The sequence below is a fragment of the Xenopus tropicalis genome, chromosome 5, assembly GCF_000004195.4.
Source record: "Xenopus tropicalis strain Nigerian chromosome 5, UCB_Xtro_10.0, whole genome shotgun sequence".
Taxonomy (NCBI): Eukaryota; Metazoa; Chordata; class Amphibia; order Anura; family Pipidae; genus Xenopus; species Xenopus tropicalis.
In genome coordinates, this window is record NC_030681.2 from 2,736,340 (window position 1) to 2,755,652 (window position 19,313).

A 19,313-nucleotide genomic window follows, 5' to 3' on the forward strand; every position below is an offset into this window, starting at 1 on the left:
GTGTACAAAGATGGCGGCTCTATAGCCCGCTGTCAGTCCGTTGGACGCGCACTAGTGATGTCATCACGCAAGCGGAAGTCCGAGAAGCGATCGCTGGAGAGAAGCAGGGCCGTAACCATGTACCGGACTCCGATGCGGCCCAGACTTTCCCCGGATTTATCCCCGGAAATAGACACCCCTCGGCGGGAGAGTTCGCCTGACAGGTCCAGCCGCTCCTGGTCCCGGGGTCGTTCCCCCGGAAGGCGCCGCTCTAGGTCCCGGGGTCGCTCTCGTTCTAGACCGCGTCGATCCAGGTCCAGATCTAGATCCCGGTCCCGGGGCCGCTCGCACCGCTCTGGACGTTCTCGTTCCCGGCCCCGCCGGTCCCGCTCCCGGTCCCCTTACTCCCGCCGCCGCAGCCCCTCCCCCTACTCCCGCCGCGGCCACGAATCGCAGTCCCACAGCTACAAGTATGAACGGGAAAGCAGCGACTTGGTGAGTGTGTGTAGGCCGTACTGTGAGAGGGTTATAGCCCCGCCCATGCGTTACTGTGCAGCATTGTGTATATGGAGCTGTAGCCCCGCCCATGCGTTACTGTGCAGCATTGTGTATATGGAGCTTTAGCCCCGCCCATGCGTTACTGTGCAGCATTGTGTATATGGAGCTGTGGCCCCGCCCATGCGTTACTGTGCAGCATTGTGTATATGGAGCTTTAGCCCCGCCCATGCGTTACTGTGCAGCATTGTGTATATGGAGCTGTAGCCCCGCCCATGCTTTACTGTGCAGCATTGTCTTTATGGAGCTTTAGCCCCGCCCATGCGTTACTGTGCAGCATTGTGTATATGGAGCTTTAGCCCCGCCCATGCGTTACTGTGCAGCATTGTGTATATGGAGCTGTAGCCCCGCCCATGCGTTACTGTGCAGCATTGTGTATATGGAGCTGTGGCCCCGCCCATGCGTTACTGTGCAGCATTGTGTATATGGAGCTTTAGCCCCGCCCATGCGTTACTGTGCAGCATTGTGTATATGGAGCTGTGGCCCCGCCCATGCTTTACTGTGCAGCATTGTCTTTATGGAGCTTTAGCCCCGCCCATGCTTTACTGTGCAGCATTGTGTATATGGAGCTTTAGCCCCGCCCATGCGTTACTGTGCAGCATTGTGTATATGGAGCTGTAGCCCCGCCCATGCGTTACTGTGCAGCATTGTGTATATGGAGCTGTGGCCCCGCCCATGCGTTACTGTGCAGCATTGTGTATATGGAGCTTTAGCCCCGCCCATGCGTTACTGTGCAGCATTGTGTATATGGAGCTGTGGCCCCGCCCATGCTTTACTGTGCAGCATTGTCTTTATGGAGCTTTAGCCCCGCCCATGCATTACTGTGCAGCATTGTGTATATGGAGGTTTAGCCCCGCCCATGTGTTACTGTGCAGCATTGTGTATATGGAGCTTTAGCCCCGCCCATGTGTTACTGTGCAGCATTGTGTATATGGAGCTTTAGCCCCGCCCATGCGTTACTGTGCAGCATTGTGTATATGGAGCTTTAGCCCCGCCCATGCGTTACTGTGCAGCATTGTGTATATGGAGCTTTAGCCCCGCCCATGCGTTACTGTGCAGCATTGTCCTTATGGAGCTGTAGCCCCGCCCATGTGTTACTGTACAGCATTGTATATATAGAGCTGTGGCCCCGCCCATGCGTTACTGTGCAGCATTGTCTTTATGGAGCTTTAGCCCCGCCCATGTGTTACTGTGCAGCATTGTGTATATGGAGCTGTAGCCCCGCCCATGCGTTACTGTGCAGCATTGTGTATATGGAGCTGTGGCCCCGCCCATGCGTTACTGTGCAGCATTGTCTTTATGGAGCTTTAGCCCCGCCCATGTGTTATTGTGCAGCATTGTGTATATGGAGCTGTGGCTCCGCCCCTGCGTTACTGTGCAGCATTGTGTATATGGAGCTGTGGCTCCGCCCCTGCGTTACTGTGCAGCATTGTGTATATGGAGCTTTAGCCCCGCCCATGCGTTACTGTGCAGCATTGTGTATATGGAGCTTTAGCCCCGCCCATGCGTTACTGTGCAGCATTGTGTATATGGAGCTTTAGCCCCGCCCATGCGTTATTGTGCAGCATTGTGTATATGGAGCTTTAGCCCCGCCCATGCGTTATTGTGCAGCATTGTGTATATGGAGCTGTGGCCCCGCCCATGCTTTACTGTGCTGCATTGTATATGTGGAGCTGTGGCCCCGCCCATGCGTTACTGTGCAGCATTGTGTATATAGAGCTGTGGCCCCGCCCATGCGATACTGTGCAGCATTGTGTATATGGAGCTGTGGCCCCGCCCATGTGTTACTGTGTAGCATTGTATATATGGAGCTGTGGCCCCGCCCATGCGATACTGTGCAGCATTGTGTATATGGAGCTGTGGCCCCGCCCATGCGTTACTGTGCAGCTTTGTCCTTATGGAGCTGTAGCCCCACCCATGCGTTACTGTGCAGCTTTGTCCTTATGGAGCTGTAGCCCCGCCCATACGTTACTGTGCAGCATTGTATATATGGAGCTGTAGCCCCACCCATGCGTTACTGTGCAGCATTGTCCTTATGGAGCTGTAGCCCCACCCATGCATTACTGTGCAGCATTGTCCTTATGGAGCTGTAGCCCCACCCATGCATTACTGTGCAGCATTGTCCTTATGGAGCTGTAGCCCCGCCCATGCGTTACTGTGCAGCATTGTATATATGGAGCTGTAGCCCCGCCCATGCATTACTGTGCAGCATTGTCTATATGGAGCTGTAGCCCCACCCATGCATTACTTTGCAGCATTGTATATATGGAGCTGTAGCCCCACCCATGCATTACTGTGCAGCATTGTCCTTATGGAGCTGTAGCCCCGCCCATACGTTACTGTGCAGCATTGTATATATGGAGCTGTAGCCCCGCCCATGCATTACTGTGCAGCATTGTCCTTATGGAGCTGTATCCCCACCCATGCATTACTGTGCAGCATTGTCCTTATGGTGCTGTAGCCCCGCCCATGCGTTACTGTTCAGCATTGTCCTTATGGAGCTGTAGCCCCGCCCATGCGTTACTGTGCAGCATTGTGTATATGGAGCTTTAGCCCCGCCCATGCGTTATTGTGCAGCATTGTGTATATGGAGCTTTAGCCCCGCCCATGCGTTATTGTGCAGCATTGTGTATATGGAGCTGTGGCCCCGCCCATGCTTTACTGTGCTGCATTGTATATGTGGAGCTGTGGCCCCGCCCATGCGTTACTGTGCAGCATTGTGTATATAGAGCTGTGGCCCCGCCCATGCGATACTGTGCAGCATTGTGTATATGGAGCTGTGGCCCCGCCCATGTGTTACTGTGTAGCATTGTATATATGGAGCTGTGGCCCGCCCATGCGATACTGTGCAGCATTGTGTATATGGAGCTGTGGCCCCGCCCATGTGTTACTGTGCAGCATTGTGTATATGGAGCTGTGGCCCCGCCCATGCGTTACTGTGCAGCTTTGTCCTTATGGAGCTGTAGCCCCACCCATGCGTTACTGTGCAGCTTTGTCCTTATGGAGCTGTAGCCCCGCCCATACGTTACTGTGCAGCATTGTATATATGGAGCTGTAGCCCCACCCATGCGTTACTGTGCAGCATTGTCCTTATGGAGCTGTAGCCCCACCCATGCATTACTGTGCAGCATTGTCCTTATGGAGCTGTAGCCCCACCCATGCATTACTGTGCAGCATTGTCCTTATGGAGCTGTAGCCCCGCCCATACGTTACTGTGCAGCATTGTATATATGGAGCTGTAGCCCCGCCCATGCATTACTGTGCAGCATTGTCTATATGGAGCTTTAGCCCCACCCATGCATTACTGTGCAGCATTGTATATATGGAGCTGTAGCCCCACCCATGCATTACTGTGCAGCATTGTCCTTATGGAGCTGTAGCCCCGCCCATACGTTACTGTGCAGCATTGTATATATGGAGCTGTAGCCCCGCCCATGCATTACTGTGCAGCATTGTCCTTATGGAGCTGTAGCCCCGCCCATGCATTACTGTGCAGCATTGTCCTTATGGAGCTGTAGCCCCACCCATGCATTACTGTGCAGCATTGTCCTTATGGTGCTGTAGCCCCGCCCATGCGTTACTGTTCAGCATTGTCCTTATGGAGCTGTAGCCCCACCCATGCATTACTGTGCAGCATTGTCCTTATGGAGCTGTAGCCCCGCCCATACGTTACTGTGCAGCATTGTATATATGGAGCTTTAGCCCCGCCCATGCATTACTGTGCAGCATTGTCTATATGGAGCTTTAGCCCCACCCATGCATTACTGTGCAGCATTGTATATATGGAGCTGTAGCCCCACCCATGCATTACTGTGCAGCATTGTCCTTATGGAGCTGTAGCCCCGCCCATACGTTACTGTGCAGCATTGTATATATGGAGCTGTAGCCCCGCCCATGCATTACTGTGCAGCATTGTCCTTATGGAGCTGTAGCCCCGCCCATGCATTACTGTGCAGCATTGTCCTTATGGAGCTGTAGCCCCACCCATGCATTACTGTGCAGCATTGTCCTTATGGTGCTGTAGCCCCGCCCATGCGTTACTGTTCAGCATTGTCCTTATGGAGCTGTAGCCCCGCCCATGTGTTACTGTGCAGCATTGTCCTTATGGAGCTGTGGGTAAAAAGGGTGAATGTGAGGTTTTTTTTTTTTATGGTGTTGATTTTAAGAATTTACCAAAAAGACAATTGCCCGGATCCTGCCCAGCCAGCCTGACCCATAAATACAGTTGTAGGGTCCAGACGTGCCATTCAGGGCAATAAAAGGGCAATCAGTTACTCAGCTCCTCCCGTTGCTCCTCCCATGTACTGGCATCATGCCCCTCCCCCTACATACAGTGTGCCCATTGTTCTCCTGGCCAACTTAGCTCCTTCCATTGTTCTTTTTATCTAAAAGCCTCTCCAACTGCCCCCGCCGTGCCGGTGTTACTGCCCCCGCCGTGCCGGTGTTGCTGCCCCCGCCGTGCCGGTGTTGCTGCCCCCGCCGTGCCGGTGTTACTGCCCCCGCCGTGCCGGTGTTACTGCCCCCGCCGTCCCCTATTACTGTCAGGCTTCCCAGGTAGAGCCCCAGCCGCTGATTCTCATAATAGCCCCTTCAGTTGCAATTGGTAAGTCCATTTACTATTAGGGTGAAGACACACAGAGCTACTTAGTAGCAGCTACTTGTCACGGCTACTAAACGCCAGAAAATCCCCTGCCATAGACAATATTGACAATTGCCCCTGCTAAACACACAAACTTGCCTTATTCATCTGCCCCTGGCTTCCTGATATAAAATTACCCCCAGGTCGGGCACATTTATAGGGGTCGGTGCAGAGGGGGGCCAGTTATTATAGGGGTGTCAGGGCAGGTGTGTGGGAGCTGCACGTTGCACGGACCCCCCAATTATAACTGCATCTGGTATGATTAACCCCACGCTGAGGGATACGGTTCCGGTGCTGGAATTAGAACCGGATCCGACCAGGTGCATTTCAGAACAAGTAATTTGCTTACGGGGGGGCGGGGTTGTGCTTACGGGGGGGCGGGGTTGTGTTTCGCTCTTACCCTGATCTGATTGGATATTGCAGTACGGTTGCCACTAAATGTTCCTTTGATTCCCCGCAGCGCCGCTACTCGCCCAGTTACCGTTCCGATAAAGGGGCCGATATCCCTTCGTCCCGAGCGGACCCCCTACAGCTGCCCCCTGAGCACCCCTCCCTGACAAGTCTCAGAGCTACTGAAGGGTAAGTGTGTGGGAAATGTTTGCGTGGCCATGTTGGTGTAGTGCAACTGCAACTCACTCACCGTGCCGGATGCTGGGGAGGGCGCGGGGCCCACCAGCAATAAATCCCAAATCCTTCAAAGATTCTGTCAGACTAATTAAACTGCCTTTTATGAGGAGGTGAGCAGGTTTGGCCCCCACTGGTTTGGCCCCCACTGGCTGGCAGTGTAAAGTCATGGGGTGGGGAGAGGAGGTGAAGGAGCTTAAAGGAACAGTAACACCAAAAAATGAAAGAGCTTTAAAGTAATAAAAATATAATGCACTGGTAAAACTGGTGTGTTTGCTACAGTAACACTACTATAATTTATATAATAAGCTGCTGTGTAGCCCCGGGGGCAGCCATTCCTGCACCGGTACAGCTGGGGTGTTTGCTACAGAAACCCTACTATAGTTTATATAAATACCCCGCTGTGTAGCCCCGGGGGCAGCCATTCAAGCTGGAAAAAAGGAGAAAAGGCACAGGTTACATAGCAGATAGCAGATAAGTTCTGTAGAATACAATAGTGTTTTATCTGTTATCTGCTATGTGCCTGTGCCTTTTCTCCTTTGAATGGCTGCCCCCGGGGCTACACAGCGGGGTATTTATATAAACTATAGTAGGGTTTCTGTAGCAAACACCCCAGCTGTACCAGTGCAGGAATGGCTGCCCCCGGGGCTACACAGCGGGGTATTTATATAAACTATAGTAGGGTTTCTGTAGCAAACACCCCAGCTGTACCGGTGCAGGAATGGCTGCCCCCGGGGCTACACAGCGGGGTATTTATATAAACTATAGTAGGGTTTCTGTAGCAAACACCCCAGCTGTACCAGTGCAGGAACGGCTGCCCCCGGGGCTACACAGCGGGGTATTTATATAAACTATAGTAGGGTTTCTGTAGCAAACACCCCAGCTGTACCAGTGCAGGAATGGCTGCCCCCGGGGCTACACAGCGGGGTATTTATATAAACTATAGTAGGGTTTCTGTAGCAAACACCCCAGCTGTACCAGTGCAGGAACGGCTGCCCCCGGGGCTACACAGCGGGGTATTTATATAAACTATAGTAGGGTTTCTGTAGCAAACACCCCAGCTGTACCAGTGCAGGAATGGCTGCCCCCGGGGCTACACAGCGGGGTATTTATATAAACTATAGTAGGGTTTCTGTAGCAAACACCCCAGCTGTACCGGTGCAGGAATGGCTGCCCCCGGGGCTACACAGCGGGGTATTTATATAAACTATAGTAGGGTTTCTGTAGCAAACACCCCAGCTGTACCAGTGCAGGAATGGCTGCCCCCGGGGCTACACAGCGGGGTATTTATATAAACTATAGTAGGGTTTCTGTAGCAAACACCCCAGCTGTACCAGTGCAGGAACGGCTGCCCCCGGGGCTACACAGCGGGGTATTTATATAAACTATAGTAGGGTTTCTGTAGCAAACACCCCAGCTGTACCAGTGCAGGAACGGCTGCCCCCATGGCTACATAGCAGCTTATTTATATAAATTATAGTAGACTTTCTGAAGTAAACACACAACTTTTACCAGTGCAGGCAGCAGCACATTATATTTTAGTTACTTTTATACACTTTCATTTTTTGATGTTACTGTTCCTTTAACCTGAACCCGCCCGCTACCCACAAGCGTTGTGCCGAGGATAAACGGGTATGGGGCCGGCCCACTCCTACTCCATTTCCAATTGGCTGCTGATCCAAGCTTTGCAGAGAGAAGGGCACCGAATGTTTAGTGATGCCAATGAATTGCACTCTTCTAAATACAGAAGGAATGGGCTTTAAACAGTAGAGTTTCAGGCTGATTTATTGAAAATTTCCCCCCAAACCCCACTAGCCCCGCCCATCTGTGCCACTTCCTGCTGCCTCCTTTCCCAGGATGTGCAGGGGGGGGTGGTGCCACTGTAGGTTGGAACCAATCAGCAGCTAGGCTGACCCGATAGGGAACTGAAGCCTGTCTGTGCTAGTGTGAGTGCAGGGCTGTGATTGGCTCTCCCCCTCCTACAGGGAACGTTAGGACACGCCCACCCCCCATATGAAACCCAGACAAGGACCTGAGAGGATCTATAGGGAGCTCCAATAAAGGGGCCATTGTTACAGATAGGGTTAAAGTTTTTTTTTTTTAAACACTGGGCACATTTGCACCTGGACAGTAACCCATAGCAACCAATCAGTGGTTAGATTTTTTGAGCCAGCTGCAGGTTGAACAATGAAAGCAATCATCTGATTGGTTGCCGTGAGTTACTGCCCAGGTGTAAATTTGCCCAAATGAAACCTAGTAATAACACACAGTGGGTTTAGAACACCAATCACACTGGGCATTTGGGCAATAAAACACTTTTTAGGAAGAAAAATTTTGCATTGACTTTTTTTGACAGAAGAATAACATGAAACGTTGTATCTTCCCCCGTTGTATCTGTTTTTTTGGCTGTTTTAGGAGGCGGAGCTCCGCAGAGCGATCCCCTGATATAAGGGGACTGGGTTCCGGCAATGTTCCTGATAATAAGATGGGCATTTACCAGGGCACTACTGACTCCCAGCTTCGGCCTGGTTATGCCCAAACAATACCGGGCCTTCAGGAAGAACTGAGTGAGTTGAGACGCCCCCTAGAGGAACCACTGCCAATGCCCAAGTCCATCCTGAAAAAGCGTGCTGATCCTGAACAGGCGACTGGGGACCCTAAGGTATGTCCCAATAATATCTGTATGTAGCCAGTACAGTATGGGGGTACAGCTTATTGTGTGCCCAGAACATTCCTTCTCTGTATATTTGTATTTATACATATGGGTAGGGGGTGCCATAGTGTTTCCCTTAGACAGTGCCGTATGGGGGTACAGCTTATTGTGTGCCCAGAACATTCCTTCTCTGTATATTTGTATTTATACATATGGGTAGGGGGTGCCATAGTGTTTCCCTTAGACAGTACAGTATGGGGGTACAGCTTATTGTGTGCCCAGAACATTCCTTCTCTGTATATTTGTATTTATACATATGGGTAGGGGGTGCCATAGTGTTTCCCTTAGACAGTACAGTATGGGGGGTACAGCTTATTGTGTGCCCAGAACATTCCATCTCTGTATATTTGTATTTATACATATGGGTAGGAGGTGCCATAGTGTTTCCCTTAGACAGTACAGTATGGGGGTACAGCTTATTGTGTGCCCAGATCATTCCCTCTCTGTATATTTGTGTTTATACATATGGGTATGGGGTGCCATAGTGTTTCCCTTAGACAGTACAGTATGGGGGTACAGCTTATTGTGTGCCCAGAACATTCCCTCTCTGTATATTTGTATTTATACAAATGGGTAGGAGGTGCCATAGTGTTTCCCTTAGACAGTACAGTATGGGGGTACAGCTTATTGTGTGCCCAGAACATTCCTTCTCTGTATATTTGTATTTATACATATGGGTAGGGGGTGCCATAGTGTTTCCTTTAGACAGTACAGTGTGGGGGTACAGCTTATTGTGTGCCCAGAACATTCCTTCTCTGTATATTTGTATTTATACATATGGGTAGGAGGTGCCATAGTGTTTCCCTTAGACAGTACAGTATGGGGGTACAGCTTATTGTGTGCCCAGAACATTCCTTCTCTGTATATTTGTATTTATACATATGGGAAGGGGGTGCCATAGTGTTTCCCTTAGACAGTACAGTATGGGGGTACAGCTTATTGTGTGCCCAGAACATTCCCTCTCTGTATATTTGTATTTATACATATGGGTAGGGGGTGCCATAGTGTTTCCCTTAGACAGTACAGTATGGGGGTACAGCTTATTGTGTGCCCAGAACATTCCTTCTCTGTATATTTGTATTTATACATATGGGTAGGGGGTGCCATAGTGTTTCCCTTAGACAGTACAGTATGGGGGTACAGCTTATTGTGTGCCCAGAACATTCCTTCTCTGTATATTTGTATTTATACATATGGGTAGGGGGTGCCATAGTGTTTCCCTTAGACAGTACAGTATGGGGGTACAGCTTATTGTGCGCCCAGAACATTCCCTCTCTGTATATTTGTATTTATACATATGGGTAGGGGGTGTTTCCCTTAGACAGTACAGTATGGGGGTACAGCTTATTGTGTGCCCAGAACATTCCTTCTCTGTATATTTGTATTTATACATATGGGAAGGGGGTGCCATAGTGTTTCCCTTAGACAGTACAGTATGGGGGTACAGCTTATTGTGTGCCCAGAACATTCCCTCTCTGTATATTTGTATTTATACATATGGGTAGGGGGTGCCATAGTGTTTCCCTTAGACAGTACAGTATGGGGGTACAGCTTATTGTGTGCCCAGAACATTCCTTCTCTGTATATTTGTATTTATACATATGGGTAGGGGGTGCCATAGTGTTTCCCTTAGACAGTACAGTATGGGGGTACAGCTTATTGTGTGCCCAGAACATTCCCTCTCTGTATATTTGTATTTATACATATGGGTAGGAGGTGCCATAGTGTTTCCCTTAGACAGTACAGTATGGGGGTACAGCTTATTGTGTGCCCAGAACATTCCCTCTCTGTATATTTGTATTTATACATATGGGTAGGGGGTGCCATAGTGTTTCCCTTAGACAGTACAGTATGGGGGTACAGCTTATTGTGTGCCCAGAACATTCCCTCTCTGTATATTTGTATTTATACATATGGGTAGGAGGTGCCATAGTGTTTCCCTTAGACAGTACAGTATGGGGGTACAGCTTATTGTGTGCCCAGAACATTCCCTCTCTGTATATTTGTATTTATACATATGGGTAGGAGGTGCCATATTGATTCCATTGAGCTTCACAAAGGGGCATATAATTTTTTAAAATACATTTTCTTTATTGGAATTGTGTTTTTGAACCCTAAACTCACTTTGTTTGTTTTTGGCAGCAGGCGGCTGGCTATTTAAATAACAAGGATATTCCAATGCTGGGGAGTTTTAGCTCTTCGGAACCCTCTGGGGATTCTGCCGGCAGACCGGTTGTGCCACAGGGAGCGATCGGCAAACCTATCCAGTCGGACAGTTTGAGCACCAACAGGATGAACATCCCGACTGTGGCCCCAACGGGCAGCAATTCCGGCCCCTCGTTGTCGGAGAATAAAGCCTCTGGGTTAGGAAATAAAAATGGCAGCCAGTTGTCACATGGTCACAAAATGGAGGATTTCCTGTTCAGCAGCGACGCCATGAAACTCTTTTCAGACGCTGCCAATTCTTACAAAACAGCTGAAAGAAAAGATTCTTTTTTGCCGTACGAACCGCCTAAAGACCAGGCCAAAACCTTATTCCCTGTCCCTGATAAAGTGAAAGAACCCATGGCCGGCCCGAAGAACCAAAGGAACCTTTCAGAAGTAGACGATGAAGAGTTGTTCCTTTACGGTGATGAAGAGGTGAAAAAACCAAACGAAGTATCGTCAAAAACTGCCCCTGCCAAAACCCCTCCCACCCCACCGGCAAACAACTCCAATACCCAGGAGTTTGAGAAGATCCATGATTTACTGAAAACCATTGGTTTGGATATTGGTGTGGCAGAAATTGGCAAACTTGCTGTTCGAACCCAGGAGCGGCTTCATGGTAAGAAACCGGCTCCGCCGTCTGCCCAACCGGTGTCCAAACAGCCTCCCCAGGGTGCATCTAAGCAGCTTCCCCAAGCAGCATCCAAACAGTCGCCCGTAGCAACATCCAATCAACCGCCCCAGACAGCTTCCCAGCAGCCACTGCAACCAGTGCCCAGTCAACCTTCTAAACAACCCCCAGTGTCTCACCAATTGGCCCAGAAGCCATCTCTTCCAGCGCCTCCACAGAAACCTGAGCTCCAGCATAGCGCCTTCGCAGATTCGGGGTCCAAAACTGCTGTATCTGTGCCCGGAGCAAAGGTTAATGAAAGAGAGCCTCAGTCGCCCAGAAAAACCAACCAGGTGCCAATGCCCATTCCAGTTGTTAAAGAGAAGGCCCCCCCTGTTCCTGCACCCAAAGTAGAAATACCGGTGCCTGCAACCACAGCCAATCTTCAGCCAGAGCCAGCACCTCCCCCTATCAGTCCTTCTCCTATTACCATGTATTCGCCCTACCCACCCCCAGCTCAGATGGTACCAGGATATGGCATGCCGCCCTCAGTACCTCCCCCCAACTACAACCCCTACAGCCCCTACGTGGCCTACCCAACATCCAGCTGGTCAATGTACGGCCAAATTCACGCCCCTGCTCACATACCACCTCCGAGCCACATGGTGGTGCCACCTGTTATTCCAAATCTTACCCGCGGCAATCTCCGTATTATCGAAACAAAAGGAGACATAAAGGTTCCTGGCAAAAGTGAGGCTTCTCCTTCTTCAAGTGCACCAGCAACGTTAACCCCCACCCTTGTAAAACCGGATAAGGATCGCAGAAACAAGGAGGCTGAAAAGATGAAGGTGAGCTATACGTCGCTTCTAGGCTGCATTTTATTTCATTCATATCTTCGGAGACCACCGTAGTTCAACTGTTTTTATGTAATGGGCCAACTGGCCCTCGAACATCTGTTCTGGACTTGCGAGCCACCTGTTGGACAGTCCAAAGAGCTATAATAACCAGGAATGATGGTACAGAGCAGGGACATACAGCTCTATTGAGAGGTCCTGTTATGGGGCAGGAAGGGTAAAGTAGACTGGGCCTCCATTTGTATATCTTAGAATTTCTGATTTAGTCGGCACATTGGCAGATCCTCTTCACTTCAGGCGGATCTGATCAGTTGGCCCAAACAACCGAACACTAGAAAGGCGGACATACTTTGTATGGCCAGTTCTACAGTATCTGGCTTCGGCCAGCCAGTCACAATTGAAGAATATTAGCCAGTGCGGCATAGTTACCTTAATATATAGCTGTAACCGTTGGCAGCCAAGTTACTGAGCAGTAACCCGTAGCTGTTATTCCTAGGGATCATGATACGGAGCAGTAACGTATAAGCCCCTGGCACATGGGACAGATTCTTGGCCTGCGGATAAATGAAGGCTGAGAATTGATGCGCCTCCACTCGCAGCCGTTGCATTGACCTGGGTGCCGGTATATGCAGAGGATTTGGGTGAGAAACTGTAAACTCAAGCAGTTTTGTGCCTAAATCCTTTCTATGTGCCTGCAACCCGGGCCGACACAGTGGTTCCCAGTACAGGCACACCAATAAGCTTTTCGAAGGCCGATAATCCGCCCCATGGGGCAGGGGCCATAACTGTTTCCTAGGGATCACGTTAGCGAGCATTAACCTATAAGCAGCCATTTTTGCACTGTTTGTACTGCAGAGAAAGTCCAGGAAAGATGTTGTGCACTTTGGTCTACTCCGCTGTACAAATAACACTTTAAATTGCTATTGTGGTATCCTTCCTCCGTTTATAAGTGATTACTGTGCATTCACTTTACTAAAATGTAAAAGAGACCCTTGTATCTCTTGAAGGTGCTGGATGAGCTGGAGGCTATAAAGAAAGAACAGAGCAAACGGAAGGAGAGTCTGAACACTCTGGTTGCAAAGGTAGAGCAGCTTCGACTCCAGCAAGGTGAGCCGGGTACCTGGGATTAAAGCCAGGCGGGTTTTATGATTCCTTTATTATAGCCGGGGGTATACAGTCTGCAGGGGTGAGACAGGGTTTCTCCGGAGAGACATTGATATTTATTTATATATACACATAAATACACTGCATGTTTGGTTACACCCAGTAATGGTTTCTTTTACCCACCGCAGGGGTCCTTCTAAGAAAAAAGCAACGGGAGAAATACGGGCACAAGGATCCTCTCCTGGAGGAGCTGAACTCCGTACTAGATAGCGCACAGAAGCAGATAAAGGCCCTGGATTTGGAAATAGCCGAGGCCAATAAGAAGCAGCAGCAGCTTTCTAAAGTGGCAGAGATCCTGGGTATCAAACCACCCGATCTGGCTGAAAAACATTCCTCTGAAAAGACTTTTACAAAGAAGGAAAAATCCCGCAGTCCTCCTAGTCCTGCGCGCTCCAAGGTAAGTGGAAGACGCCAGATCTTCCATCTTTTCCAGTAATGGCCCTCGCTTAGGGGCCAGTGAGAGAGAGTCCTATTGTGTGCAGGTTTCATTGGAAATGATCCTTGTCTAAAACGTGCTTATTTTGATATAGGGCTCTGACTCCGACCCGAAATCCACCTCTGACTCTAAGGGATCCTCCTCCAAGACCAGCAGTGACCCACCGACTAAGGATTGGGAGAAACACAGCAGTGACGTTGGAGTCAAGTACAAAGATGTTAAACATAGCAGCGAGTCGAGGTCCAGGGGTTCTTCGAGCTCCTCGAGCAGCAGCGGAAAGGCTGACAGACATTCTAAGCACAGAAGCTCTTCCCCCAGGTCTTCCTCTGACCGACATGGCTCGGAGTCAAAGAAGTCTAGTTCTCAGAGGTCAAGGGGTGAAAAGTCAAAGTCCAAAAGCCCTCGACCCAGTCAGTCGTCCGCTAGTACTGCGTACCAAATCGACGAGAAGCATTCCTTTGATCTCTCCGAATTGTTTGAGTATTACGATGGTGGAAGCCATTGGTGCGAGAAATGCAGCTCTGTCCATATAACGCTGGTTGATTTCTTGTTGCACTTGCATGGCACAAAGCACGCGGAGGTGAGGAAACGAGGGAATTTACCGAATGTTTCCTTAGGTTAAACCTGATGCTGGCAGTCCACCTTGGGGTGCAAGCGCAGGAAATCTATAAACGTGTGTATGCACAAAAGTTGTTTTATTGTGGCTGAAATTATTATTTCTTTGTGCAAACAGGCAAGTGGTAAGAAAGAAAAACGTCCCTGGGCCAAGGATAGCGCCCCCAAGAGGAAGCAGCGTGGAAAACAGACCATTTCTCTTCCGTTCAGAGGTAGGTTTTAAGCCTACATTGTACTTGGGACTGGTTTTCCTCTGTAGTATATTTCTAACATGGATCCGTTATTCCTTTTGCATTACAGGCACAGAGTTTCTGCTTCCTACCAATGCCTACTACTGTGAGCTGTGCGATGAGCTGTTTGCAGATCAAGGCGCCGTAGAGGGCCATATAAAATCATTTGGTCACAATAATAAATATAAGGTTTGTCTGGGCAGTATCTGTCACTAAGGAGATGACCTCTGCTAATAATGTTATGGCTCCTTCGGAAAGACAGATGATTAAACGTTTCCCTTTCCGTAATACTGCATTTTATTTAGATACATACTTGTATCCAGATTACTGGATAGCTAAATACCGTGAGAGAGGGAGCAGCATATGGCAAGTTTGCAGATTGTTGTATAGTTGGTATCACTCTGTTCATGGTAAGGGTTCTTTATGCAGTATTGTGGGTTTTTTGTCAGATGTTGGGCAGGTTTACATGGATCTTAGTTAGACCCCTTTAGTCATTGCTACGTAGTTTGGTACTAAACTAAGGACTTGTAATATTTTTTCTACAGAAACATACGGAGGACAACCCGACCTATGAACGAGTTAGACAGGAAATGAAGAAAACTAGTCTGGCGAGTTTGGCTGCCATTCAAGAGACCGAACGGAAGCAACAGATAGAGCCAAAGCGGAAAGTAGAGGAGATTGGAAATGATATTAACCAAGAGAATAAATCCAAAAAGTCCAAAAAAGACGAGGAAGAGAGTCATAAACGAAAGCCCAACGAACCAGTTAAATCAGAGCCCAAGCAAAGTGCTAAACCAGAGAAAGAGATTCCTGCTAAAACCCCGACGTTTGGCAAGTTCACCTGGAAGGCACCTGAGTGCAAAAGCCAGACAAGTACGGCTTCGGCTAGTGCTTCTACCGCATCGAAAGTTGAAAGCCCTGTTATTATTCAGGAGAAGCCTAAAGAGGAGGAGAGTAACGGTCCTCCAGCTAAGCAAAAGGCAATTGAAATAAAACTATTGGGTAAACCTGCTACTTCACAAGGAAGCGGCTGGCCCTCTTCATCTAGTAAATTGGTAACTTCTACTTCACCGACGTCTATTACACCGGGGTCACTGCGACCCAACTTGCCCATTCCTATGGCAGTTCTTAGGAAGACCAGTAGTACAGCTCCTGTAAGCAAGCCGGCCCCTCTCAACACCTTTTTATCAATAAAATCTTCAAGTTCTTCTTCAAAACCGCTGCCAGTTTTGAAATCGAAACCTGAGGGAGTGTTACCACAGGAAGTGATTTCCAAAGCATTCGGAGGCCAACAGGTTATCCTGAAGGAAACAGACAATAAGCAGGAGGAGAACCCAAATAAATCTGAGCCTGAGACTAAAAAGGCAAGTGAAATTATTCCAGATAAGAATGCTGAGAATGTGAAGACCCCTACATCAAGCAATGAAAAAGAAACTCCTAATTTGTATGATGTATTTTCCAATAAACCTGAGCCAAATCCTAGCAAAAAGTTGGTTCCGTATTCTCCAGACAGAATAGATCTTAAATCAATCGGTCCAAGCAATGAACAGAAAAAGGTGGAATGTCCTCCTGAGAGTTCGAAGACTCCGCTGGTACCAGAGAAAGCTACTGGCACTTCCATCGGCAAGACGGTCCCTCTTTCAAGCAGTACATCCAAGGATCAAAATGATCCAAAAATGAAAGATATCTCTCTAGGTTCTAGCGGAAAGCCCCTTGTTCAAGTGCCCAGTTCCGTGGCAGCTCCTAGTACAACAGGTTCTAACAGTAATACTGGTAAAACTGAATATAAATCGGTGTCGGGAAGCTCTTCTGCAGCTAAAAAGGCCGACACGCCTTCTGCGGCTTCAAAAGAAAAAGATGTGACTGTCCCTAAGCCTTCAGAATCCAAGCAAAGTACCCCTGTTCCTAAGAGTTCTACCAACCCCTCAAAACCTTCAGATACTAAGCCAAGTTCCGCAACGGTAACATCTAAGTCCCCAAGTGCTTCTAAGGCTCAGCCAAAGTCTATAGCTTTCCCTATATCTACTGCCCCAAAGATGCTTCCTGCTAAACCAGGGTCCAGTTACAGCAGTACCACCCAGCTGAATCAGAAGTTTAAACGGGCTCCTCTCTCCCTACCGACGTCTTTGTTCGGACATGTGTCAGATTTTGCCCGTAATGAAATCAAAATAACCTCTACGGTAGCTCAACATTCAAGTGCAATGAAAGAGAGAGATTCTGTGAAACCCCCAGAACCACCGACCCAAGTTAAAAAGCAACCAATCGCGGCGGCTAAACCCGAGGTTAGTAAAAAGCTGCAGGATGAACTGGATTCGTACTATAAATTAATATCGACCGAAGATGACCCCGAAGATTTGACAACTTCTGAAGACCAAGACATGGTGGCTATGGAGGAAGCAACGGTGACTCCTACACCTGTAAAAGTAGAAGCCCCAGCAAAGAGGGTTGTTTCAGAAATTCCAAAACTGACTGTACCCACGGTAACGCCAGCGGCAGAAGATGTTGATGATTCAGATATGGGTTGTGAGGATGCCCCAGAAGCCCCTGATTCATCCTCGTATCCAAGTTCCTCCATTCCCAATCCCGTTTATGGACATGGGTTTTCTTCATTTTCTTACGGAGCCCGTAAGCCACTAATGACTGCAACCAAGTACTCTCCTAAACCGTTCTATGCGACGGGACAGCTGGACAAGGTTCCTTCAAACAAAGTGGATTTACCAGTAGTCGATTGTACCACGGAGGAGGACTTGTTAACTACCTGCGACGAGTCGGATTAAACCATTAAAAGGGGTAAAATGCATTGTGTTGATATTAAGAGTTGAATAGTGTTTCCTTACTCAAGGTAAAGTCGGTATTTCACGAGGTTTGGGTAGTTTGTATATAGCGTTACAGTTTGGTCCTTAGAAATTCAGTAGATCGGTAAACGGTATATGGCTGTCTTTTCCATCTTTTCTCACAGGCATCGACATGTCGAAGATCAGCAGTGAATCGGGTCGTTCTCAACCTTTCAAGAACAAGGGAAGACCGTTCTCATGAAGGAAGTGTTTTGTTTGATGGTGTTTGTGCTACTCACCAAGCTTTGTATATATTGCAGTATATAATTGTTTGTATTGGTATCATTGTGCCCCGAGATGGTCTGATCCACGGCATATGGGTAGATACCTGCCCCGAGATGGTCTGATCCACGGCATATGGGTAGATACCTGCCCCGAGATGGTCTGATCCACGGCATATGGGTAGATACCTGCCCCGAGATGGTCTGATCCACGGCATATGGGCCAAGACACAATGCCCTGAAGCCTCGTTGATGTTTAATGTGTGCCTAAAGTTCACCCTTAATGTGCTGTTCCAAGTGTATAACTCATTTTTGCTTCTATTGTTAAATCGTTTTTACTTTGATCTAACACTTCTTTTAACTTCTGTTCACCTTTTTGTTTTCACAATTATTATTGTATTTAATAGAAAGTTGGCCTGCAAATATTGTTACTTTAGGTCTAGTAGTAAAAATGGCTTCATTTCTGCTTGAAGAATTTCATGATGTTTGCAATGAGTTCACTTTCCAGCGGCCGCGTACGGACGTGCACCGAAGAGCTTAGTTTGTGCCGGAATGTTCCGATTTCTTGTTGTAATAATGTAAATATGTTGATTCTGATCTCCTTACACTTCATGCGCACCTTCATGTTTCTTGTTCTCATTCTTATCAAACTATTTTTTTTCTCTTTATATGTGTATCATTTCAACGACTGGTTACGACCCGTCATGGATGTCACGGGGCAGTTGCATTGTCAGAAATTCTGTTTATTAAATGTGGACTTGCGGCACCTACGGAGGTTTCCTTTACTCGCAGTTCTGTGATTGGACGCTGACGTAAATGACATCATTCGCTGTCCCGTTGGACTGCGCTCGCTTTTTGTTTAATTGATGTGCCCTGAATGGTAGTTTAGTTCATTGCATCTGTTGGAAATGATCGCTGCCCCTGAATGTGATGTTCGGTATATTATTTTTAATAAAATTAGGTGATCCAAAATATGCTGCTTTCCATTTTTCTGAGAGGGAAATAAGTGGTTATTTGTACTGGGAAATGTATGAGACATTATTGTGTGAAAATCAATATTGTGCCAGTGAATTGTACTCCTCTTGATATAGAAGGAATGGGCTTTAAAAAGACTTCGGGCTGATTTATTGACATTTTCTCTAAAAACCTCACTAGTCCCGCCCATCTGTGCCACTTCCTGCTGCCTCCTTTCCGGCGGCACTCACTGCACTGTAGGATAGGAACCAATCAGCAACTATGCTGACCTGATAGGGAACTGAAGCCTGTCTGTGATTGGCTCTCCCCCCTCCTACTGTGCTTCTGGCAGGGACCATTAGGACACGCCCACCCCTCATTTGAAACACAGACAGGGACCTGAAAGGATCTATAGGGAGCTCCAAATAACAGCTTTCTGCTGGGAATGAAGCTGCCATGATGTCTATAGAATGTAGATTGTTGCCGCCATATTGTGGAGTAATTATGAGATGGTTTCAGTCTCACTTTTACTGGTGTGTTTAGATTATCTGTCCCCCCCCCCCCTCAGTGTAGGTTTATTGTAACATTCCTACAAGTGGCTGAACGGCTGAACGTCAGTAAGATTCTGGTGAGTCTTATATTAGGGCAGTGGTACACGGGGGGGGGGGTTAGTCGCCCCC

At 48.4% G+C, this 19,313-nt stretch overlaps 1 protein-coding gene across 3 annotated transcripts; it reads left to right on the forward strand.

The window, feature by feature from the left end:
* Window positions 1-31: 31 nt before the first annotated feature.
* Window positions 32-18,651, forward strand: znf318 (zinc finger protein 318). Of its 3 annotated transcripts, XM_004914824.4 has the most exons (11): window positions 32-474; window positions 5,634-5,752; window positions 8,213-8,459; window positions 10,653-12,173; window positions 13,187-13,286; window positions 13,472-13,740; window positions 13,874-14,359; window positions 14,513-14,606; window positions 14,695-14,813; window positions 15,170-17,414; window positions 17,584-18,651. In XM_004914824.4, the coding sequence occupies exons 1-10, from the start codon at window positions 58-60 to the stop codon at window positions 17,399-17,401; spliced, it is 5,604 nt and encodes a 1,867-aa protein (XP_004914881.2). In that variant the 5' UTR covers window positions 32-57; the 3' UTR covers window positions 17,402-17,414; window positions 17,584-18,651. The 3 variants fall into 3 exon arrangements, with proteins under 3 accessions (XP_004914881.2, XP_004914880.2, XP_002943133.3); XM_004914823.4 differs by having other exon boundaries at window positions 15,170-18,651; XM_002943087.5 differs by having other exon boundaries at window positions 10,656-12,173; window positions 15,170-18,651.
* Window positions 18,652-19,313: the final 662 nt, after the last annotated feature.

Excerpts from the sequence above, each read along its gene's own strand:
- znf318 (XM_004914823.4), top strand. The coding sequence starts at position 58 with ATGTCATCACGCAAGCGGAAGTCCGAGAAGCGATCGCTGGAGAGAAGC. Across the intron at positions 5,753-8,212 it reads AGTCTCAGAGCTACTGAAGG|GAGGCGGAGCTCCGCAGAGC; the intron begins GTAAGTGTGTGG and ends TGGCTGTTTTAG. Across the intron at positions 8,460-10,652 it reads AGGCGACTGGGGACCCTAAG|CAGGCGGCTGGCTATTTAAA; the intron begins GTATGTCCCAAT and ends TGTTTTTGGCAG.